The following is a 26002-nucleotide window of genomic DNA, read 5'->3' as shown; positions in this document are numbered from 1 at the left end:
TGCACCTCACAGAATTACTGCACCTCACAGAATTACTGCACCTCACAGAATTACTGCACCTCACAGAATTACTGATCCTCCCAGAATTACTAACCTCCCAGAATTACTGCACCTCACAGAATTACTGCACCCCACAGAATTACTGCACCCCACAGAATTACTGATCCTCACAGAATTACTGATCCTCACAGAATTACTGCACCTCCCAGAATTACTGCACCTCCCAGAATTACTGATCCTCCCAGAATTACTGCACCTCCCAGAATTACTGATCCTCCCAGAATTACTGCACCTCCCAGAATTACTGATCCTCACAGAATTACTGCACTTCACAGAATTACTGCACCCCACAGAATTACTAATCCTCACAGAGTTACTAACTTCACAGAATTGAACTTCACAGAATTACTGCACCTCACAGAATTACTGCACCTCACAGAATTACTAACTTCACAGAATTGAACTTCACAGAATTACTAATCCTCACAGAATTACTGCACCTCACAGAATTACTAACTTCACAGAATTGAACTTCACAGAATTACCGAACCTCACAGAATTACTAATCCTCACAGAATTACTAACCTCACAGAATTACTAACCTCACAGAATTACTGATCCTCACAGAATTACTGCACCTCACAGAATTACTGCACCTCACAGAATTACTAATCCTCACAGAATTACTGCACCTCACAGAATTACTAACCTCACAGAATTACTGATCCTCACAGAATTACTGCACCTCACAGAATTACTAACCTCACAGAATTACTAACCTCACAGAATTACTGATCCTCACAGAATTACTGCACCTCCCAGAATTACTGCACCTCCCAGAATTACTGATCCTCACAGAATTACTGCACCTCACAGAATTACTGCACCTCACAGAATTACTAATCCTCACAGAATTACTGATCCTCACAGAATTACTGCACCTCCCAGAATTACTGCACCTCCCAGAATTACTAATCCTCACAGAATTACTGATCCTCACAGAATTACTGCACCTCACAGAATTACTAATCCTCACAGAATTACTGATCCTCACAGAATTACTGCACCTCCCAGAATTACTGCACCTCCCAGAATTACTGATCCTCACAGAATTACTGCACCTCACAGAATTACTGCACCTCACAGAATTACTGCACCTCACAGAATTACTGCACCTCACAGAATTACTGATCCTCACAGAATTACTGCACCTCACAGAATTACTGCACCTCACAGAATTACTGCACCTCACAGAATTACTGATCCTCACAGAATTACTGCACCTCACAGAATTACTGCACCTCACAGAATAACTGCACCTCACAGAATTACTAACCTCACAGAATTACTGCACCTCACAGAATTACTGCACCTCACAGAATTACTAACCTCACAGAATTACTGCACCTCACAGAAATTCCTGCACCTCACAGAATTACTGCACCTCACAGAATTACTGCACCTCACAGAATTACTGCACCTCACAGAAATTCCTGCACCTCACAGAAATTCCTGCACCTCACAGAATTACTAACCTCACAGAATTACTAACCTCACAGAATTACTAACCGCACAGAAATTCCTGCACCTCACAGAATTCCTGCACCTCACAGAATTACTAACCTCACAGAATTACTGCACCTCACAGAATTACTGCACCCCACAGAATTACTGCACCTCACAGAATTACTGCACCTCACAGAATTACTAACCTCAAAGAATTACTAACCTCACAGAATTACTGCACCTCACAGAATTACTGCACCTCACAGAATTACTAATCCTCACAGAATTACTGATCCTCACAGAATTACTGCACCTCACAGAATTACTGCACCTCACAGAATTACTGCACCTCACAGAATTACTGATCCTCACAGAATTACTGCACCTCACAGAATTACTGATCCTCACAGAATTACTGCACCTCACAGAATTACTGCACCTCACAGAATTACCGATCCTCACAGAATTACTGCACCTCACAGAATTACTGCACCTCACAGAATTACTGCACCTCACAGAATTACTGCACCTCACAGAATTACTGATCCTCACAGAATTACTGATCCTCACAGAATTACTGCACCTCACAGAATTACTGCACCCCACAGAATTACTGCACCCCACAGAATTGCTGCACCTCACAGAATTACTGATCCTCACAGAATTACTGCACCTCCCAGAATTACTGCACCTCCCAGAATTACTGATCCTCCCAGAATTACTGCACCTCCCAGAATTACTGATCCTCACAGAATTACTGCACCTCACAGAATTACTGCACCCCACAGAATTACTGCACCCCACAGAATTACTGCACCCCACAGAATTACTGCACTTCACAGAATTACTAATCCTCACAGAATTGAACTTCACAGAATTGAACTTCACAGAATTACTGCACCTCACAGAATTACTGCACCTCACAGAATTACTAACTTCACAGAATTGAACTTCACAGAATTACTAATCCTCACAGAATTACTAACCTCACAGAATTACTAACCTCACAAAATTACTGATCCTCACAGAATTACTGCACCTCACAGAATTACTGCACCTCACAGAATTACTGCACCTCACAGAATTACTAACCTCACAGAATTACTGATCCTCACAGAATTACTGCACCTCACAGAATTACTGACCTCACAGAATTACTGACCTCACAGAATTACTGATCCTCACAGAATTACTGCACCTCCCAGAATTACTGCACCTCCCAGAATTACTGCACCTCCCAGAATTACTGATCCTCACAGAATTACTGCACCTCACAGAATTACTGATCCTCACAGAATTACTGATCCTCACAGAATTACTGCACCTCACAGAATTACTGCACCTCCCAGAATTACTAATCCTCACAGAATTACTGATCCTCACAGAATTACTGCACCTCACAGAATTACTGCACCTCACAGAATTACTGCACCTCACAGAATTACTGATCCTCACAGAATTACTGCACCTCACAGAATTACTGATCCTCACAGAATTACTGCACCTCACAGAATTACTGCACCTCACAGAATTACTGATCCTCACAGAATTACTGATCCTCACAGAATTACTGCACCTCACAGAATTACTGCACCTCACAGAATTACTGCACCTCACAGAATTACTGCACCTCACAGAATTACTGATCCTCACAGAATTACTAACCTCCCAGAATTACTGCACCCCACAGAATTACTGCACCCCACAGAATTACTGATCCTCACAGAATTACTGATCCTCACAGAATTACTGATCCTCACAGAATTACTGTACCTCCCAGAATTACTGTACCTCCCAGAATTACTGATCCTCCCAGAATTACTGCACCTCCCAGAATTACTGATCCTCACAGAATTACTGCACCTCACAGAATTACTGCACCCCACAGAATTACTGCACTTCACAGAATTACTGCACCCCACAGAATTACTAATCCTCACAGAGTTACTAACTTCACAGAATTGAACTTCACAGAATTACTGCACCTCCCAGAATTACTGCACCTCACAGAATTACTAACTTCACAGAATTACTAATCCTCACAGAATTACTGCACCTCACAGAATTACTAACTTCACAGAATTGAACTTCACAGAATTACCGAACCTCACAGAATTACTAATCCTCACAGAGTTACTAACTTCACAGAATTGAACTTCACAGAATTACTGCACCTCACAGAATTACTGCACCTCACAGAATTACTAACTTCACAGAATTGAACTTCACAGAATTACTAATCCTCACAGAATTACTGCACCTCACAGAATTACTAACTTCACAGAATTGAACTTCACAGAATTACCGAACCTCACAGAATTACTAATCCTCACAGAATTACTAACCTCACAGAATTACTGATCCTCACAGAATTACTGATCCTCACAGAATTACTGCACCTCACAGAATTACTGCACCTCACAGAATTACTAATCCTCACAGAATTACTGCACCTCACAGAATTACTAACCTCACAGAATTACTGATCCTCACAGAATTACTGATCCTCACAGAATTACTGCACCTCACAGAATTACTAACCTCACAGAATTACTGATCCTCACAGAATTACTGCACCTCACAGAATTACTGCACCTCCCAGAATTACTGATCCTCCCAGAATTACTGCACCTCACAGAATTACTGCACCTCACAGAATTACTGCACCTCACAGAATTACTGCACCTCACAGAATTACTGATCCTCACAGAATTACTGCACCTCACAGAATTACTGCACCTCACAGAATTACTGCACCTCACAGAATTACTGATCCTCACAGAATTACTGCACCTCACAGAATTACTGCACCTCACAGAATAACTGCACCTCACAGAATTACTAACCTCACAGAATTACTGCACCTCACAGAATTACTGCACCTCACAGAATTACTAACCTCACAGAATTACTGCACCTCACAGAAATTCCTGCACCTCACAGAATTACTGCACCTCACAGAATTACTGCACCTCACAGAATTACTGCACCTCACAGAAATTCCTGCACCTCACAGAAATTCCTGCACCTCACAGAATTACTAACCTCACAGAATTACTAACCTCACAGAATTACTAACCTCACAGAAATTCCTGCACCTCACAGAATTCCTGCACCTCACAGAATTACTAACCTCACAGAATTACTGCACCTCACAGAATTACTGCACCCCACAGAATTACTGCACCTCACAGAATTACTGCACCTCACAGAATTACTAACCTCAAAGAATTACTAACCTCACAGAATTACTGCACCTCACAGAATTACTGCACCTCACAGAATTACTAATCCTCACAGAATTACTGATCCTCACAGAATTACTGCACCTCACAGAATTACTGCACCTCACAGAATTACTGCACCTCACAGAATTACTGATCCTCACAGAATTACTGCACCTCACAGAATTACTGATCCTCACAGAATTACTGCACCTCACAGAATTACTGCACCTCACAGAATTACCGATCCTCACAGAATTACTGCACCTCACAGAATTACTGCACCTCACAGAATTACTGCACCTCACAGAATTACTGCACCTCACAGAATTACTGATCCTCACAGAATTACTGATCCTCACAGAATTACTGCACCCCACAGAATTACTGCACCCCACAGAATTGCTGCACCTCACAGAATTACTGATCCTCACAGAATTACTGATCCTCACAGAATTACTGCACCTCCCAGAATTACTGCACCTCCCAGAATTACTGCACCTCCCAGAATTACTGCACCTCCCAGAATTACTGCACCCCACAGAATTACTGCACCCCACAGAATTACTGCACTTCACAGAATTACTGCACCCCACAGAATTACTAATCCTCACAGAGTTACTAACTTCACAGAATTGAACTTCACAGAATTACTGCACCTCACAGAATTACTGCACCTCACAGAATTACTGCACCTCACAGAATTACTAACTTCACAGAATTGAACTTCACAGAATTACCGAACCTCACAGAATTACTAATCCTCACAGAATTACTAACCTCACAGAATTACTAACCTCACAGAATTACTGATCCTCACAGAATTACTGCACCTCACAGAATTACTGCACCTCACAGAATTACTAACCTCACAGAATTACTAACCTCACAGAATTACTGATCCTCACAGAATTACTGCACCTCACAGAATTACTGACCTCACAGAATTACTGACCTCACAGAATTACTGATCCTCACAGAATTACTGCACCTCCCAGAATTACTGCACCTCCCAGAATTACTGCACCTCCCAGAATTACTGATCCTCACAGAATTACTGCACCTCACAGAATTACTGATCCTCACAGAATTACTGATCCTCACAGAATTACTGCACCTCACAGAATTACTGCACCTCCCAGAATTACTAATCCTCACAGAATTACTGATCCTCACAGAATTACTGCACCTCACAGAATTACTGCACCTCACAGAATTACTGCACCTCACAGAATTACTGATCCTCACAGAATTACTGCACCTCACAGAATTACTGATCCTCACAGAATTACTGCACCTCACAGAATTACTGCACCTCACAGAATTACTGATCCTCACAGAATTACTGATCCTCACAGAATTACTGCACCTCACAGAATTACTGCACCTCACAGAATTACTGCACCTCACAGAATTACTGCACCTCACAGAATTACTGATCCTCACAGAATTACTAACCTCCCAGAATTACTGCACCTCACAGAATTACTGCACCCCACAGAATTACTGCACCCCACAGAATTACTGATCCTCACAGAATTACTGATCCTCACAGAATTACTGCACCTCCCAGAATTACTGTACCTCCCAGAATTACTGATCCTCCCAGAATTACTGCACCTCCCAGAATTACTGATCCTCACAGAATTACTGCACCTCACAGAATTACTGCACCTCACAGAATTACTGCACCCCACAGAATTACTGCACTTCACAGAATTACTGCACCCCACAGAATTACTAATCCTCACAGAGTTACTAACTTCACAGAATTGAACTTCACAGAATTACTGCACCTCACAGAATTACTGCACCTCACAGAATTACTAACTTCACAGAATTACTAATCCTCACAGAATTACTGCACCTCACAGAATTACTAACTTCACAGAATTGAACTTCACAGAATTACCGAACCTCACAGAATTACTAATCCTCACAGAATTACTAACCTCACAGAATTACTAACCTCACAGAATTACTGATCCTCACAGAATTACTGCACCTCACAGAATTACTGCACCTCACAGAATTACTAATCCTCACAGAATTACTGCACCTCACAGAATTACTAACCTCACAGAATTACTGATCCTCACAGAATTACTGCACCTCACAGAATTACTAACCTCACAGAATTACTAACCTCACAGAATTACTAACCTCACAGAATTACTGATCCTCACAGAATTACTGCACCTCCCAGAATTACTGCACCTCCCAGAATTACTGATCCTCACAGAATTACTGCACCTCACAGAATTACTGCACCTCACAGAATTACTAATCCTCACAGAATTACTGATCCTCACAGAATTACTGCACCTCACAGAATTACTGCACCTCCCAGAATTACTAATCCTCACAGAATTACTGATCCTCACAGAATTACTGCACCTCACAGAATTACTGCACCTCACAGAATTACTGCACCTCACAGAATTACTGATCCTCACAGAATTACTGCACCTCACAGAATTACTGCACCTCACAGAATTACTGATCCTCACAGAATTACTGCACCTCACAGAATTACTGCACCTCACAGAATTACTAATCCTCACAGAATTACTGCACCTCACAGAATTACTGCACCTCACAGAATTACTGATCCTCACAGAATTACTGCACCTCACAGAATTACTGCACCTCACAGAATTACTGCACCTCACAGAATTACTGATCCTCACAGAATTACTGCACCTCACAGAATTACTGCACCTCACAGAATTACTGCACCTCACAGAATTACTGCACCTCACAGAATTACTGATCCTCACAGAATTACTAACCTCCCAGAATTACTAACCTCCCAGAATTACTAACCTCCCAGAATTACTAACCTCCCAGAATTACTGCACCTCCCAGAATTACTGCACCCCACAGAATTACTGCACCCCACAGAATTACTGATCCTCACAGAATTACTGCACCTCCCAGAATTACTAACCTCACAGAATTACTAACCTCACAGAATTACTGATCCTCACAGAATTACTGCACCTCCCAGAATTACTGCACCTCCCAGAATTACTGATCCTCACAGAATTACTGCACCTCCCAGAATTACTGCACCTCCCAGAATTACTGCACCTCCCAGAATTACTGATCCTCACAGAATTACTGCACCTCACAGAATTACTGCACCTCACAGAATTACTAATCCTCACAGAATTACTGCACCTCCCAGAATTACTGCACCTCCCAGAATTACTAATCCTCACAGAATTACTGATCCTCACAGAATTACTGCACCTCACAGAATTACTGCACCTCACAGAATTACTGATCCTCACAGAATTACTGCACCTCACAGAATTACTGATCCTCACAGAATTACTGCACCTCACAGAATTACTGCACCTCACAGAATTACCGATCCTCACAGAATTACTGCACCTCACAGAATTACTGCACCTCACAGAATTACTGATCCTCACAGAATTACTGATCCTCACAGAATTACTGATCCTCACAGAATTACTGCACCTCACAGAATTACTGCACCCTACAGAATTACTGCACCCCACAGAATTGCTGCACCTCACAGAATTACTGATCCTCACAGAATTACTGCACCTCCCAGAATTACTGCACCTCCCAGAATTACTGATCCTCCCAGAATTACTGCACCTCCCAGAATTACTGATCCTCACAGAATTACTGCACCTCACAGAATTACTGCACCCCACAGAATTACTGCACCCCACAGAATTAATGCACTTCACAGAATTACTGCACTTCACAGAATTACTGCACCCCACAGAATTGCTAATCCTCACAGAGTTACTAACTTCACAGAATTGAACTTCACAGAATTACTGCACCTCACAGAATTACTGCACCTCACAGAATTACTAACTTCACAGAATTGAACTTCACAGAATTACTAATCCTCACAGAATTACTGCACCTCACAGAATTACTGCACCTCACAGAATTACTGATCCTCACAGAATTACTGCTCCTCACAGAATTACTGATCCTCACAGAATTACTGCACCTCACAGAATTACTAACTTCACAGAATTGAACTTCACAGAATTACTAATCCTCACAGAATTACTGCACCTCACAGAATTACTAACTTCACAGAATTGAACTTCACAGAATTACCGAACCTCACAGAATTACTAATCCTCACAGAATTACTGCACCTCACAGAATTACTGCACCTCCCAGAATTACTAATCCTCACAGAATTACTGATCCTCACAGAATTACTGCACCTCACAGAATTACTGCACCTCACAGAATTACTGCACCTCACAGAATTACTGATCCTCACAGAATTACTGCTCCTCACAGAATTACTGATCCTCACAGAATTACTGCACCTCACAGAATTACTGCACCTCACAGAATTACTGATCCTCACAGAATTACTGATCCTCACAGAATTACTGCACCTCACAGAATTACTGCACCTCACAGAATTACTGCACCTCACAGAATTACTGCACCTCACAGAATTACTGATCCTCCCAGAATTACTGCACCTCCCAGAATTACTGCACCTCCCAGAATTACTGCACCTCCCAGAATTACTGATCCTCCCAGAATTACTGCACCTCCCAGAATTACTGATCCTCCCAGAATTACTGCACCTCCCAGAATTACTGATCCTCACAGAATTACTGCACTTCACAGAATTACTGCACCCCACAGAATTACTAATCCTCACAGAGTTACTAACTTCACAGAATTGAACTTCACAGAATTACTGCACCTCACAGAATTACTGCACCTCACAGAATTACTAACTTCACAGAATTGAACTTCACAGAATTACTAATCCTCACAGAATTACTGCACCTCACAGAATTACTAACTTCACAGAATTGAACTTCACAGAATTACCGAACCTCACAGAATTACTAATCCTCACAGAATTACTAACCTCACAGAATTACTAACCTCACAGAATTACTGATCCTCACAGAATTACTGCACCTCACAGAATTACTGCACCTCACAGAATTACTAATCCTCACAGAATTACTGCACCTCACAGAATTACTAACCTCACAGAATTACTGATCCTCACAGAATTACTGCACCTCACAGAATTACTAACCTCACAGAATTACTAACCTCACAGAATTACTGATCCTCACAGAATTACTGCACCTCCCAGAATTACTGCACCTCCCAGAATTACTGATCCTCACAGAATTACTGCACCTCACAGAATTACTGCACCTCACAGAATTACTAATCCTCACAGAATTACTGATCCTCACAGAATTACTGCACCTCACAGAATTACTGCACCTCCCAGAATTACTAATCCTCACAGAATTACTGATCCTCACAGAATTACTGCACCTCACAGAATTACTAATCCTCACAGAATTACTGATCCTCACAGAATTACTGCACCTCCAAGAATTACTGCACCTCCCAGAATTACTGATCCTCACAGAATTACTGCACCTCACAGAATTACTGCACCTCACAGAATTACTGCACCTCACAGAATTACTGATCCTCACAGAATTACTGCACCTCACAGAATTACTGCACCTCACAGAATTACTGCACCTCACAGAATTACTGATCCTCACAGAATTACTGCACCTCACAGAATTACTGCACCTCACAGAATTACTGCACCTCACAGAATAACTGCACCTCACAGAATTACTAACCTCACAGAATTACTGCACCTCACAGAATTACTGCACCTCACAGAATTACTAACCTCACAGAATTACTGCACCTCACAGAAATTCCTGCACCTCACAGAATTACTGCACCTCACAGAATTACTGCACCTCACAGAATTACTGCACCTCACAGAAATTCCTGCACCTCACAGAAATTCCTGCACCTCACAGAATTACTAACCTCACAGAATTACTAACCTCACAGAATTACTAACCTCACAGAAATTCCTGCACCTCACAGAATTCCTGCACCTCACTGAATTACTAACCTCACAGAATTACTGCACCTCACAGAATTACTGCACCCCACAGAATTACTGCACCTCACAGAATTACTGCACCTCACAGAATTACTAACCTCACAGAATTACTAACCTCACAGAATTACTGCACCTCACAGAATTACTGCACCTCACAGAATTACTAATCCTCACAGAATTACTGATCCTCACAGAATTACTGCACCTCACAGAATTACTGCACCTCACAGAATTACTGCACCTCACAGAATTACTGATCCTCACAGAATTACTGCACCTCACAGAATTACTGATCCTCACAGAATTACTGCACCTCACAGAATTACTGATCCTCACAGAATTACTGCACCTCACAGAATTACTGCACCTCACAGAATTACTGATCCTCACAGAATTACTGATCCTCACAGAATTACTGCACCTCACAGAATTACTGCACCTCACAGAATTACTGCACCTCACAGAATTACTGATCCTCACAGAATTACTAACCTCCCAGAATTACTGCACCTCACAGAATTACTGCACCCCACAGAATTACTGCACCCCACAGAATTACTGATCCTCACAGAATTACTGATCCTCACAGAATTACTGCACCTCACAGAATTACTGTACCTCCCAGAATTACTGATCCTCCCAGAATTACTGCACCTCCCAGAATTACTGATCCTCACAGAATTACTGCACCTCACAGAATTACTGCACCCCACAGAATTACTGCACTTCACAGAATTACTGCACCCCACAGAATTACTAATCCTCACAGAGTTACTAACTTCACAGAATTGAACTTCACAGAATTACTGCACCTCACAGAATTACTGCACCTCACAGAATTACTAACTTCACAGAATTACTAATCCTCACAGAATTACTGCACCTCACAGAATTACTAACTTCACAGAATTGAATTTCACAGAATTACCGAACCTCACAGAATTACTAATCCTCACAGAATTACTAACCTCACAGAATTACTAACCTCACAGAATTACTGATCCTCACAGAATTACTGCACCTCACAGAATTACTGCACCTCACAGAATTACTAATCCTCACAGAATTACTGCACCTCACAGAATTACTAACCTCACAGAATTACTGATCCTCACAGAATTACTGCACCTCACAGAATTACTAACCTCACAGAATTACTAACCTCACAGAATTACTAACCTCACAGAATTACTGATCCTCACAGAATTACTGCACCTCCCAGAATTACTGCACCTCCCAGAATTACTGATCCTCACAGAATTACTGCACCTCACAGAATTACTGCACCTCACAGAATTACTAATCCTCACAGAATTACTGATCCTCACAGAATTACTGCACCTCACAGAATTACTGCACCTCCCAGAATTACTAATCCTCACAGAATTACTGATCCTCACAGAATTACTGCACCTCACAGAATTACTGCACCTCACAGAATTACTGCACCTCACAGAATTACTGATCCTCACAGAATTACTGCACCTCACAGAATTACTGATCCTCACAGAATTACTGCACCTCACAGAATTACTGCACCTCACAGAATTACTAATCCTCACAGAATTACTGCACCTCACAGAATTACTGCACCTCACAGAATTACTGCACCTCACAGAATTACTGCACCTCACAGAATTACTGATCCTCACAGAATTACTGCACCTCACAGAATTACTGATCCTCACAGAATTACTGCACCTCACAGAATTACTGCACCTCACAGAATTACTGCACCTCACAGAATTACTGCACCTCACAGAATTACTGATCCTCCCAGAATTACTGATCCTCCCAGAATTACTAACCTCCCAGAATTACTAACCTCCCAGAATTACTGCACCTCCCAGAATTACTGCACCCCACAGAATTACTGCACCCCACAGAATTACTGATCCTCACAGAATTACTGCACCTCCCAGAATTACTAACCTCACAGAATTACTGCACCTCCCAGAATTACTAACCTCACAGAATTACTAACCTCACAGAATTACTAACCTCACAGAATTACTGCACCTCACAGAATTACTGCACCTCACAGAATTACTGCACCTCACAGAATTACTGCACCTCACAGAATTACTAACCTCACAGAATTACTGATCCTCACAGAATTACTGCACCTCACAGAATTACTAACCTCACAGAATTACTGATCCTCCCAGAATTACTGCACCTCCCAGAATTACTGCACCTCCCAGAATTACTAATCCTCACAGAATTACTGATCCTCACAGAATTACTGCACCTCACAGAATTACTGCACCTCCCAGAATTACTAATCCTCACAGAATTACTGATCCTCACAGAATTACTGCACCTCACAGAATTACTGATCCTCAAAGAATTACTGATCCTCACAGAATTACTGCACCTCACAGAATTACTGCACCTCCCAGAATTACTGATCCTCACAGAATTACTGATCCTCACAGAATTACTAACCTCCCAGAATTACTGCACCTCCCAGAATTACTGCACCCCACAGAATTACTGCACCCCACAGAATTACTGATCCTCCCAGAATTACTGCACCTCCCAGAATTACTGCACCTCCCAGAATTACTGATCCTCCCAGAATTACTGCACCTCCCAGAATTACTGATCCTCACAGAATTACTGCACCTCACAGAATTACTGCACCCCACAGAATTACTGCACTTCACAGAATTACTGCACCCCACAGAATTACTAATCCTCACAGAGTTACTAACTTCACAGAATTGAACTTCACAGAATTACTGCACCTCACAGAATTACTGCACCTCACAGAATTACTAACTTCACAGAATTGAACTTCACAGAATTACCGAACCTCACAGAATTACTAATCCTCACAGAATTACTAACCTCACAGAATTACTAACCTCACAGAATTACTGCACCTCACAGAATTACTGCACCTCACAGAATCACTAATCCTCACAGAATTACTGCACCTCACAGAATTACTAACCTCACAGAATTACTGATCCTCACAGAATTACTGCACCTCACAGAATTACTAACCTCACAGAATTACTGATCCTCCCAGAATTACTGCACCTCCCAGAATTACTGCACCTCCCAGAATTACTGATCCTCACAGAATTACTGCACCTCACAGAATTACTGCACCTCACAGAATTACTGCACCTCACAGAATTACTGATCCTCACAGAATTACTGCACCTCACAGAATTACTGCACCTCCCAGAATTACTAATCCTCACAGAATTACTGATCCTAACAGAATTACTGCACCTCACAGAATTACTGCACCTCACAGAATTACTAATCCTCCCAGAATTACTGATCCTCACAGAATTACTGCACCTCACAGAATTACTGCACCCCACAGAATTACTGCACCCCACAGAATTACTGCACTTCACAGAATTACTGCACCCCACAGAATTACTAATCCTCACAGAGTTACTAACTTCACAGAATTGAACTTCACAGAATTACTGCACCTCACAGAATTACTGCACCTCACAGAATTACTAACTTCACAGAATTGAACTTCACAGAATTACCGAACCTCACAGAATTACTAATCCTCACAGAATTACTGCACCTCACAGAATTACTAACTTCACAGAATTGAACTTCACAGAATTACCGAACCTCACAGAATTACTAATCCTCACAGAGTTACTGAACCTCACAGAATTACTGATCCTCACAGAATTACTGCACCCCACAGAATTACTGATCCTCACAGAATTACTGATCCTCACAGAATTACTGCACCTCACAGAATTACTGCACCTCACAGAATTACTGCACCTCCCAGAATTACTGCTCCTCCCAGAATTACTGCACCTCCCAGAATTACTGATCCTCACAGAATTACTGCACCTCACAGAATTACTGCACCCCACAGAATTACTGCACTTCACAGAATTACTGCACCCCACAGAATTACTAATCCTCACAGAGTTACTAACTTCACAGAATTGAACTTCACAGAATTACTGCACCTCACAGAATTACTAACTTCACAGAATTGAACTTCACAGAATTACCGAACCTCACAGAATTACTAATCCTCACAGAATTACTGCACTTCACAGAATTACTAACTTCACAGAATTGAACTTCACAGAATTACCGAACCTCACAGAATTACTAATCCTCACAGAGTTACTGAACCTCACAGAATTACTTAACCCCACAGAATTACTTAACCCCACAGAATTACTAAACCTTACAGAATCACAGAATTTGTAATCCTTACAGAATTACTGAACCCCACAAAATTCCTGCACCTCACAGAATTACTAAACTTTAGAGAATTACTAAACCTTACAGAATTACTAATCCTTACAGAATTACTGAACCTCACAGAATTACTAATCCTCACAGAATTACTGAACCTCACAGAATTACTAATCCTCACAGGATTACTAATCCTCACAGAATGACTGCACCTCACAGAATTACTGAACCTCACAGAATTACTTAACCCCACAGAATTACAAAACTTTAGAGAATTACTAAAGCTTACAGAATCACAGAATTAGTCATCCTTACAGAATTACTAATCCTCACATAATTACTAATCCTCAGAGTTACTGAACCTCACAGAATTACTAATCCTCACAGAAATACTTAGCCCCACAGAATTCCTGCACCTCACAGAATTACTAAATTTTAGAGAATTACTAAACTTTACAGAATCACAGAATGACTAATCCTTACAGAATTACTGAACCTCACAGAATTGAACTTCACAGAATTACCGAACCCCACAGAATTACTAAACTTCAGAGAATTACTAAACTTTACAGAATCACAGAATTAGTAATCCTTACAGAATTACTGAACCCCACAAAATTCCTGCACATTACTAAATTTAAGAGAATTACTAAACCTCACAGAATTACTGCACCTCACAGAATTACTTAACCCCACAGAATTACAAAACTTTAGAGAATTACTAAACCTTACAGAATCACAGAATCAGTAATCCTTACAGAATTACTGAACCTCACAGAATTACTGAACCTCACAGAATTACTGAACCTCACAGAATTACTGAACCTCACAGAATTACTGAACCTCACAGAATTACTAACCTCACAGAATCACTAACCTCACAGAATTACTAATCCTCACAGAAATACTTAACCGCACAGAATTACTGCACCTCACAGAATTACTAAATTTTAGAGAATTACTAAACTATACAGAATCACAGAATTACTTAACCCCACAGAATTACTAATCCTCACAGAATGATTTAGCCCCACAGAAGTACTGCACCTCACATAGGGCCTGATTCAGAGACGGATGCTCTGAACGAGCGCTCGCTCTGAATCAGGGCGTTTTTTTTTTTGTTCGGCCTCATGGCTGCTCGCATTGCTGTGGGTGACCATCGCGACCATCGGGCTTGGGATGAGTCCCTTGTGGTAGGGTCTCGTGGCCGCTAGCCCCAGAGAGCTTCTGGCTCTAATAGAGCCGGAAGCTCTCCCACTGACATCACTGGTGATGTCAGTGGGGCCGTCCCCAAACGGCAAGCGTTCCTTCAGGAACACCCCCGTTTGGCCAGCCACCCCCCCCGCCCGCCTACCAAACGGGGCGAGCTGTCAATCACCATCGACAGCTCGCCCCCTTTGGTGCGAGACTCGGAGCGACGGAGCACCTGTCGCTAGCCGGGTCTCGCGCATGCGCACGACGGAGCCGGCTCCGTCGTGCACATGCCCAGTGGGCAAACATCGACCCGGTTGCGAGCGGTCAGCGCTTGCGACCGGGTCTGAATCAGGCCCAGAATTACTAAACTTTAGAGAATTAATAAATTTTACAGAATTACTGAACCTCACAGAATTACTGCAACTCACAGAATTACTAAACTTTAGATAATTACTAAACCTCACAGAATTACTGAACCTTACAGAATCACATAATTAGTAATCTTTACAGAATTACTGCAACTCACAGAATTACAAAACTTTAGATAATTACTAAACCTCACAGAATCACAGAATTACTGATCTTCACAGAATTACTGAACCTCACAGCAAAACAATCGGTAACATTGAGTAAAATTGGACCCATATGCACAGGTAAGGCAGGGTCAGACCTCACTCAGGAATTGCTTACTTTAGTGCACGCTATGAGGCCTCAGGCTGCGTCTGGTATCGCAGTGGCTAATTTATGCACGCCCATGCAACGTCGCCCCAACACACTGGCACGCCCACGTACACCCGACCACCCCCCCAACACCACCCACAAATGGCACTTCCTGTCAATCACTCTGCCATGGGTCTGCGTAGCCTCTGCGATCGCATTTCCGATCGCAGTATCTAGTTTGCGCACTGCGATGAATGCGCAGAACGCAACAAACGATTGCATGCATATAAGCAACAGCGTTACTTGCTGGATCAGGCCCAGAGTCGCAGTACGTGAGGGGAGTTTCTGGATGGTGACTGGGGGAGGTAACGGGTGGGGGGATGTACAGATATGATGTGACTGAAGGGCGCTTTCCGGGCGTGTTGCTGGGAGTGGTTACATACACAGACGGCCAACTGCGCGCACAGGAAGCCGTACTCGTACGGAGAGACTGCACCTGCCCTAAGTTTCCAGGGTGCGACCGATGGTGGCGCCAAAAGACACACCAAGCGGTATTTCAGTGGGCGCTAAAAGTGGGCGTCTCAGTCCTTTGCACATTCAGATCCACAGATGTACACCAGAGAAAGACTTAGCAGCGGCATTACCATATAATTGTAGACGCAAAGATGGCCGCGACTTTGTCCAAGTCTTCGGTAGTAAGCAAGCGCATACACACATACCGATGGCGCAGGCCATTGTGCATTCGGCTGCATGGCCCTCGCTAACGATGTCGCCTGTCGGACCTGCATGCAGGTCCGATGGGTGATGTCGCTGATAACGCGCGGGAGCGAGCATCGCCAGCGACATAGCGGGTACACACTGGTCGATGTGCCCGATATGTTGGTCCGATCCGATGGATCGGGCGACATTTCACTTAGTGTGTACCCGGCATAAGAAGTGAAAATGTTATATCCAGGTAAGTTGGTAAATAATCTGCATACAAGTGTTCAGCAATGGGCCGTCTGTAGGTTGTTCCTGTGACTTATCGCTGCTGGCTCTATAGGAATAGTCCCTGTTCCTCTCCCAGCTTATTTGTGCATTTATTATTAATAACAGTATATCATGCCCATACACCAGCCCAGCAGTGCCCACAGTAGCAAAATTATCCTTTAATATAATTATTTCATTTGTGTACAAAGTGTCCTTCAGCCATCGGAAATATTTATTGAATTACCAGAATGAGACAAAGACTGTATTATTATTATTGTGGGGTCACTGTCTGTGTAATGATTATAGGTTCTGTTGTTTAGGTGGCTGTACAGGTGCTGGGGAAACTGACTGACGGTCGCAGAGAGATACCATGGAAAGCCGTTCATTACCTGACGGGGGAGGTGGTGTACGGCGGCCGTGTGACGGATTTCTGGGACCGCCGATGCCTGCTAAGTATCTTGGACAACTTCTGTAGCCCTGCTGCATTACAGGACGACTATTCCTTCTCCGCTGACCATGTGAGCTCACACTCGCGTTAGATGGGTAACGAGCAAACCTGGGGCTTCCTGCCCCCACTCTATAGAAACATTAAAAATATTGTATACACCTCCATAAGGTGAATATATATATATATATATATACATACATACAGTCAGGTGCATAAATATTGGGACATTGACAGAATTTTCATATTTTGTCCTCTATTCACCACCACAATGGCTTTGAAATTAAACAAACAAGATGTGCTTTACCTGCAGACTTTCAGGTTTAATATGAGGGTAATTACATCCAAATCAGGTGAACGGTGTAGGAATTACTACCGTTTCTATATGTGCCTCCCACTACTAGTTTTGTCCCCTGTTTTTCCACAACTAGCACCGGCTCAGCAAAGCCCTGTGCTGGTTCTTAATATACAGGGGACCCCTATGCATTTTGGCCTCTGTATTTTTAGAACCAGGACAGGCTTTATAAAGCCCGGGGCTGGTTATGCTTTTGGGGAGGGGATGCACGTCATTTATTTATTTTTTTATAACTATTTTCATATGTACACACAGTAACATGCAGGTACCTCATGGATATGTGCTTGTTTCTGTGTTAATCTGACCTGCTCAGGGTATACTCGCTATCCTGACGCTGGTCTATTATTTGGGGACTTTTGGTTATGTCTTTTTTAGCAGTCTGTAACTCACACCCTATTACATTGGGCGAGTTGATTGTTTTAAATGGGAAAACATCTGGATGCGATTTTGATAAAGGCGATTTTTAGTAACTCTGAGAAAATGCGAGTTCTATTGAACTGAGCCCCTATTACATTGGAGAGTTGTGAAAAAGTGCGAGTTTAGTACAAAACGCGCAATTTACCAAAACAGACTACCTATTACAGTTGTCCCCATGTTTGCCCAACATGAAGCCAATCGGGGTGTGTGTGTGTGTGTGTGTGTGTGTGTGTGTGTGTGTGTGTGTGTGTATATTACATACAATGTGTCAGGTCTATGTTATTTATAAACGTGTGTACATATCTATCTGTATATACATGTGTGTGTATAAAATATATTTATGAAATACACTTATCTATATATGTGTCTGTATCAGATTTAGCTGCTTATGTCACCATAGTGAGACAGTGTAGCGATACGTCCTCACTAGCTCCTTGTTGCCTGGAGGTAGAGGCCCCCACTAGGGGATGTAGCTCAGTGGTAGAGCGCATGCTTTGCATGTATGAGGCCCCGGGTTCAATCCCCGGCATCTCCAGTTGTTTTGTACATTTTAAAATAATTTATAATTTTGTATCTGTATGCATATGGGCTATTCTCTGTGTGACGCACGGGACATTTACATGCATTCAAGTATGTGAACTGTTTCTATACCTCAAATTTTATATCAGAGTCCTGTGCATCAGGCAGAGTTTTCAAAAACTCCAGTAGGAACGGTTACTGTAGTGACATTTATTCTGGTGTATATTTTCGGGATACGTTTAAGAAGCCGGCGGCTGCAATCCCGACCGCCGGCTTCCCGAATCCTCTATCCCGCCTAGGGTTAAATTACAGGCCTCTAAAATCTAGACGCCTGTCATTTCCCCGACACCGGGCGCCGCGAGCGGGCAGCCGCGGGGGGGAGGGTTAGGTTTAGGGCACCCGGGGGGGAATTAGGGTTAGGCACCCCCCCGGGAGGGTTAGGCTAGGGGAAGGGAGGGTTAGGCACCCCCGGGGGGGAATTAGGGTTAGGCAGTGGGGAAGGGAGGGGTTAGGGTTAGGCACTTGGGGGGGGGAGGTTAGGGTTAGGCACTTAGGGGGGGGTTAGGCACTTGGGGGGGAGGTTAGGGTTAGGCACTTAGAGGGGGGATGTTAGAGTTAGGCACTTAGAGGGGGGAGGTTAGGGTTAGGCACTTAGAGGGGGGAGGTTAGAGTTAGGCACTTAGAGGGGGGAGGTTAGGGTTAGGCACTTAGAGGGGGGAGGTTAGGGTTAGCCACTTAGAGGGGGGAGGTTAGAGTTAGCCACTTAGAGGGGGGAGGTTAGAGTTAGGCACTTAGAGGGGGGAGGTTAGAGTTAGGCACTTAGAGGGGGGAGGTTAGGGTTAGGCACATAGAGGGGGGAGGTTAGGGTTAGCCACTTAGAGGGGGGAGGTTAGGGTTAGGCACTTAGAGGGGGGAGGTTAGGGTTAGGCACTTAGAGGGGGGAGGTTAGGGTTAGCCACTTAGAGGGGGGAGGTTAGGGTTAGGCACTTAGAGGGGGGAGGTTAGGGTTAGCCACTTAGAGGGAGGAGGTTAGAGTTAGGCACTTAGAGGGGGGAGGTTAGGGTTAGGCACTTAGAGGGGGGAGGTTAGAGTTAGGCACTTAGAGGGGGGAGGTTAGGGTTAGGCACTTAGAGGGGGGGAGGTTAGGGTTAGGCACTTAGAGGGGGGAGCTTAGAGTTAGGCACTTAGAGGGGGGAGGTTAGGGTTAGGCACTTAGAGGGGGGAGGTTAGGGTTACACACCCCTAAGGAGGGTTAGGGAGGTTGGTTAGGCTAGTTTATACTTACCTTAGGGAAGATCGGGATTTCCAGCGCTGTCGGGCTTCCGCTGCCGGGCTCTGCTCTTTTGTCGGGTTGCGGCAGCCGGGATCCCATACCAAATGCTATATTTTCTACAGATGAATTATATAAGACTTGGACACCAGAAAAAATAAATAAATTTGTGGTATAGAAACCGTTCACTTGAATGTATGTAAATGTCCCGTGTATCACACAGAGAATCACACATATGATACAGTACAATTATACTGTATTTACATGATGCATTAGAGTACAGTTATAGTGAATGTATATATTACACTGCAGTTCAATAATCCTGTATATGATAGTTAGATCATGCTGTGTGTAAATGTGTGTGATACAGTACTGTGTGTGTGCGTATATATATATATATATATATATATATATATATATATACACACAAACACAACCTTTTCCCTGGTTCTGTACAATATAACTATGTACTTTATTAGGCTGAATGTCCATAGGTCACTAACTGTCTCCTTTCCTGTACAGAGGAGCCACCACTAGGGGATGTAGCTCAGTGGTAGAGCGCATGCTTTGCATGTATGAGGCCCCGGGTTCAATCCCTGGCATCTCCAGTTGTTTTGTGCTTTTATTATTATCATTATATATCTGAAGACAAACCTGTATGTGTACGGGGCCGGCAGCAGTTGTGCAATTTCCAAAATCATATATTTTGCCTCCTGCAAAACCCAAGTTTTGGATTTCTTACATGACCTAAACCTGAGCAAAGTTATGGACACAATATTATTTGTTACCAGTTATTAGCGCACACATATTCCGCAGCGCTATTCAGCAGCCATTCACATCTGTCCCTGCCGCAGCAGAGCTTACACTCTATATTCCCTACCACATGCTCACGCATACACACGGGTTATTTAATTTTATTTTTTGTTGGGAGCCAATTAACCTACCAGTATATTTTTGGAGTGTGGGAGGAAACCGGAGTACCCAGAGGAGACCCACGCAAGCACAGGGAGAACATATAAACTCCACACAGTTAGGGCCATGTTCTTTGTAGGTATCGACAACAAAAAGAGAAATGTGACATTTCCATGCTTGCATGAAGTAAATAACACCTGTCTGTGCCCATTTCCAGGCCTATCGCCCACCGTCAGATAACGCAACACTACGGGACTGCAGGAATTATTTGACTTCTCTACCAGACGCAGACACCCCCGAGATCTTCGGCATGCACCCCAATGCTGAAAAAGCCTACCGCAAATCTCAGGCACAGGTCTTCCTAGATACCGTACTCCGTACGCAGTCCAGGGTCAGCGCACAGAACGGGACGCACAGGTTAGTGGTTATATATTATATCTCTGTGCTATGTAGTGTAACATAGGATATAACCACTGCTCAAGAGCTTCCTATTGTATGAAGAAGAAAAAAACATTTATCAAAGTATGGAGGGAGCTGATTGGTTGGTACTTTATCCCTGTCCATCCAAGGCTTAGTAAATAGACCCCTTTAGCACCATGTGGCTCATTGTGAATGAAGACGTTATCTGTGGACGTGGGAATTTAGCTGATTAGTGATGTACACTGTCCTGCAGAGGTGAATACAGTCAGGATCAGATGGTCCTGGAGCTGATCAGCGGTATCGTCAGAAAGCTGCCGGCGTCTGTAGAGGGGAAATCGGTGGCGGCAGCGGAGGGGCGGCCAGATGAGACCATTACTCTCGGCGAATTGTTGGCTGAACCTGCCTGGGAAATGCTGGTGAAAACGGCTAAAGGTAAAACTTCAATTCTACCGCTCTCTGCATTACATGGTGGTAATTAGGTTATTATCTATTTCTGCCATTTGTGTTTTGCTAATTTTTGTTTAATAAAAGGTTTTCAATGTAATTTCCCTGACTTAATGAGAGTATAGACTATATATATATATATATATATATATATATATATATATATATATATCAGGTGATGCATGTGGATGAGAGACCCAGATCCTGCAAAGGTGGGTCAGGGGGCTATTGTGAGGCATGTGAGGAGATGTATGTTGGTGGTTTGTTGTCATGTAACTTATAGCCAAATATAAAATTATAATATGGAAATAGCGTATGAATTTGAAGCAGAATCGTCTGCACCGAAAAGTAATCCACATACAATATAGGTTCTATATAGAAGTATTCTCCATCCTAGCACACAATATAAATCCAACACTGCCATCTAGTGGATCACCAATGAACTGAGACATAACAACACTTGCAGGGAGACAGCCTCATTCATAACTGTAAGACACGTCAGCGAGCCCAGGGGCACCCAGCCCACGTATAGGTAGCGCTTGGTCATCCTTTGGAACAGCTGCTTCCTTGGCAAAGGGCCCCTGTATGCCATGCTACACAATGTACCTCGCCTGGTGATCTAATCAGCAGCGTTTCCTGCTGGAGGCAAGGGCTCATTTATGAAGGCACAAACGAACCTATGATCCCGGGCACAAATGTCGTGCTATGATGCCATGTGCCTGTGTTCACGCATGCCCGTATTGGGGCACACATGGCATGTTGCACCCAGTAAGGCAGCTTTTTATCATGCAATGTTTAGCCGGAGTAAGTTGCATCAGAGTTTATGGATATGGAAACAAACCAAAGTAGGTCAAATAACATTTGTGGGTCGGCACAGGTAATGGCCATTAATAAGGAAACCTTATGAGTATTGATCTATAAAAGCAATTTATTCCATCCAGTGCTCCTTGGACCAGCCAGTATCCAAAATTACGGTCGGTAATATCTTCCGGGTGGGTGCGGTCAATATTCCGAATGTCGGTGTTGCAATCCTGACACCTGTCAGAATCCCAGTGCCGGCATCCAACCGTAAGTAGTGGGGCTGGAGGGGGGGGGTTAGGTTTAGGCAGTAAGGGGGAGGTTAGAGGTGCGGGGATGGAGGGTTAGGTTTAGGGGTAGGGTACTTACTGGGCTTTGTCGTTATTTTAAACCTGTTGAGATGCCGGTGTGGGGATACTGACTGCTGGAATCCCATACCCAGGAATAAATGTAGTGCAGGCTCAGGAGTGGGGTACCCCCAAGCTTCTGTACTTGGACCAGTGCTTTTTAATATCTTTGTTGGTGACATTGCAAATGGTATTAAAGGGAACGTAAGGCCTTTTTGCAGGTGACACAAAATATGTAACAGGGTAGACACCCCAGGAGGGGTAATATAAATGATGGAGGATCTAGGTAGACTAGAGCAGTGGTTCTCATACTCGTTCCTCAGGACTCCACACAGTTCACATTTTCCAGGTCGCTCAGTAGGTGCACAGGTGTATTCATTACTCACTGACACAGTTTAAAAGATCCACAGGTGGTTATAATTATTTCACTTTTAATTCTGTGAAGAGACCTGGAAAACATGCACTGTGTGGGGTCCTGAGGACAGAGTTTGAGAACATGTGGAGTAGAGAAATGGGCAAGAACGTGGCAACTACAATTTAATGCTAAAACATGCAAAATCATGTACTTGGATCTCAATAACCAATAGGTAAAATATAGTATTAATGGCTCTATACTGGAAAGTACTGAAGAGGAAAGGGATCTAGGAATCACTATTTCAGGTGACATAAAGGCAGGTAAACATTGTAACAAAGCAATGAGGAAGGCAAGTCAGATGCATAGGGAGAGGGATCAGTAGCAGAAAGAAGTGATAATGCCACTGTATAGGTCCTTGGTACGTCCTCATCTCTATACTGTGTTCAGTTCTGGAGGCCATATCTCCAGGAGGATATTAATACATTAGAGACTGTACGAAGAAAGGCAACTAAAATGGTGCAAGGTCTACACCACAACACGTACCAGGAAAGACTAAAAGATCCTAATATGTATAGTTTGGAGCAGAGAAGGGAAAGGGGGGACATGATAGAAACTCACATATATCCAGGGTTATAACAAGGTGCAGGAGGGAGAGGAAGAGAAGTACTAAGACACGAGGACATGTACTGAGACTGTAGGGAGGAGGGAAGTTCAGGGGAACAATTACCTCACAGAAAGGGTAGTGGACAAGTGGAATAGCCCCCATCAGAGGGGGTAGAGGCTAAGACAGGAGAGCAATTTACACATGCATGGGATAGACATTAGAATTACATTACAAAGAACCGAGGATCACATAGGGTTGAGGTTACCAAAAGGTAATAAAGGGCAGACTAGATGGACCAAGGGGTTCTTATCTGCCATCACATTCTATGTAACAGTTTCCGGGTTACTCTGCGCATCAGTACTAAGTTAGGCCATGGCATTTAATCATTGCTACCCTCTCCCCATTCTGAGATTTGGTCTGAACAACAACTGAACCTCTTGACCATGACTACACGATTGTCTTATTATATATTTGCAGTAATAAGCTGGTGTACCTAAAAGTGGCCACTGCGTGTGTGTGTGTTTATATATATATATATATATATATGCTACTATTTGAAACTAAGCCTGAGGTATAAAACAGCACCGATCACTAATGGGCTAAACTGAAGTAGTACATTAAACACTTATTTCATGACCTTTGTATAATGACCCCATACGTTTCTGTTTGCAGGTTATGATTCTCTGCTCAGTTCTGCATTACTGACTGTTCTGCATCAGGAGATCGATCGGTTTAATCAGCTGCTGTCCGTCATACACCGCTCCCTCCGCGCTCTGCAGCAGGCCGTCCGGGGAGAGATCATACTGAACAAGGTGCTGGAGGAGGTCTATAGTTCCCTGACGAGCCTCAAGGTGCCCACGTTATGGCAGGTAAGTGATATAGTAACAAGCGGAATTAGGCTTCTTATTTGTGTCATTTGTGTTTTGGTTTTTTTTGCCCAGCCGCGGGTTGCGGTCTTTGGGTTTGTGCTTTGTGTGCGCATGTGGCTGCCACTTGCCGGGCAGAGGGTGTGGAGTCGCATGGTCACTGACGTCATCACGCACGTATGCAGAAAGCACGCCCCTGGACGTTCGTGATTGTGTGCCTGCGTGTGTGCGGTTTTATTTCCAAGTGTTTACAGATGACGGAATTGGTTAAGTGTCCGTCTGTCTGTGAAGGCCCGGGAGGAAAAGGAGGTCCAGGAAACAATGTGCCTTTGGAGGGGTGTGGGCATTGGTCAGAGGGGGCATGGCCCACCCATGGAGAGTGACTAGCACATACCAAATCTGCCCTCCACTATATCCCTGTATGGATAATGGGGGAAGGAGATGTGACATAGGAGCCAATCCCCCATTCTCACGTTGTAGGTAACCAGAGGGGTATATTCAACTGAGAGCGAGGTTTTCTTAGCAAAATATATTACATTTTTCTCACCTAATTTTGGAATAC

At 43.3% G+C, this 26002-nt stretch overlaps 1 protein-coding gene and 2 non-coding genes across 3 annotated transcripts in view; all 3 read left to right on the top strand.

Annotated features, from left to right (window-relative positions):
* Positions 1–26002, top strand: part of DNAH14 (dynein axonemal heavy chain 14) — a 1015490-nt gene that overhangs the window by 970600 nt on the left and 18888 nt on the right. Inside the window, exons 79-82 of the mRNA XM_088449338.1 lie at positions 18009–18206; positions 21824–22023; positions 22280–22458; positions 25247–25443. Coding sequence (XP_088305464.1) covers positions 18009–18206; positions 21824–22023; positions 22280–22458; positions 25247–25443 — 774 coding nt within the window. The remainder of the gene's footprint in view (positions 1–18008; positions 18207–21823; positions 22024–22279; positions 22459–25246; positions 25444–26002) is intronic.
* TRNAA-UGC (transfer RNA alanine (anticodon UGC)) lies at positions 19369–19440 on the top strand. The gene has a single exon. It is a non-coding gene; the product is annotated as a tRNA-Ala (tRNA).
* Positions 21231–21302, top strand: TRNAA-UGC (transfer RNA alanine (anticodon UGC)). The gene has a single exon. It is a non-coding gene; the product is annotated as a tRNA-Ala (tRNA).

Source organism: Taudactylus pleione, unplaced genomic scaffold, assembly GCF_031769625.1.
Source record: "Taudactylus pleione unplaced genomic scaffold, aTauple2 ptg000483l, whole genome shotgun sequence".
NCBI classification, from domain to species: domain Eukaryota; kingdom Metazoa; phylum Chordata; class Amphibia; order Anura; family Myobatrachidae; genus Taudactylus; species Taudactylus pleione.
The sequence above is the reverse complement of the archived record's forward strand: the minus strand, read 5'-3'. Positions and strand labels throughout refer to the sequence as shown.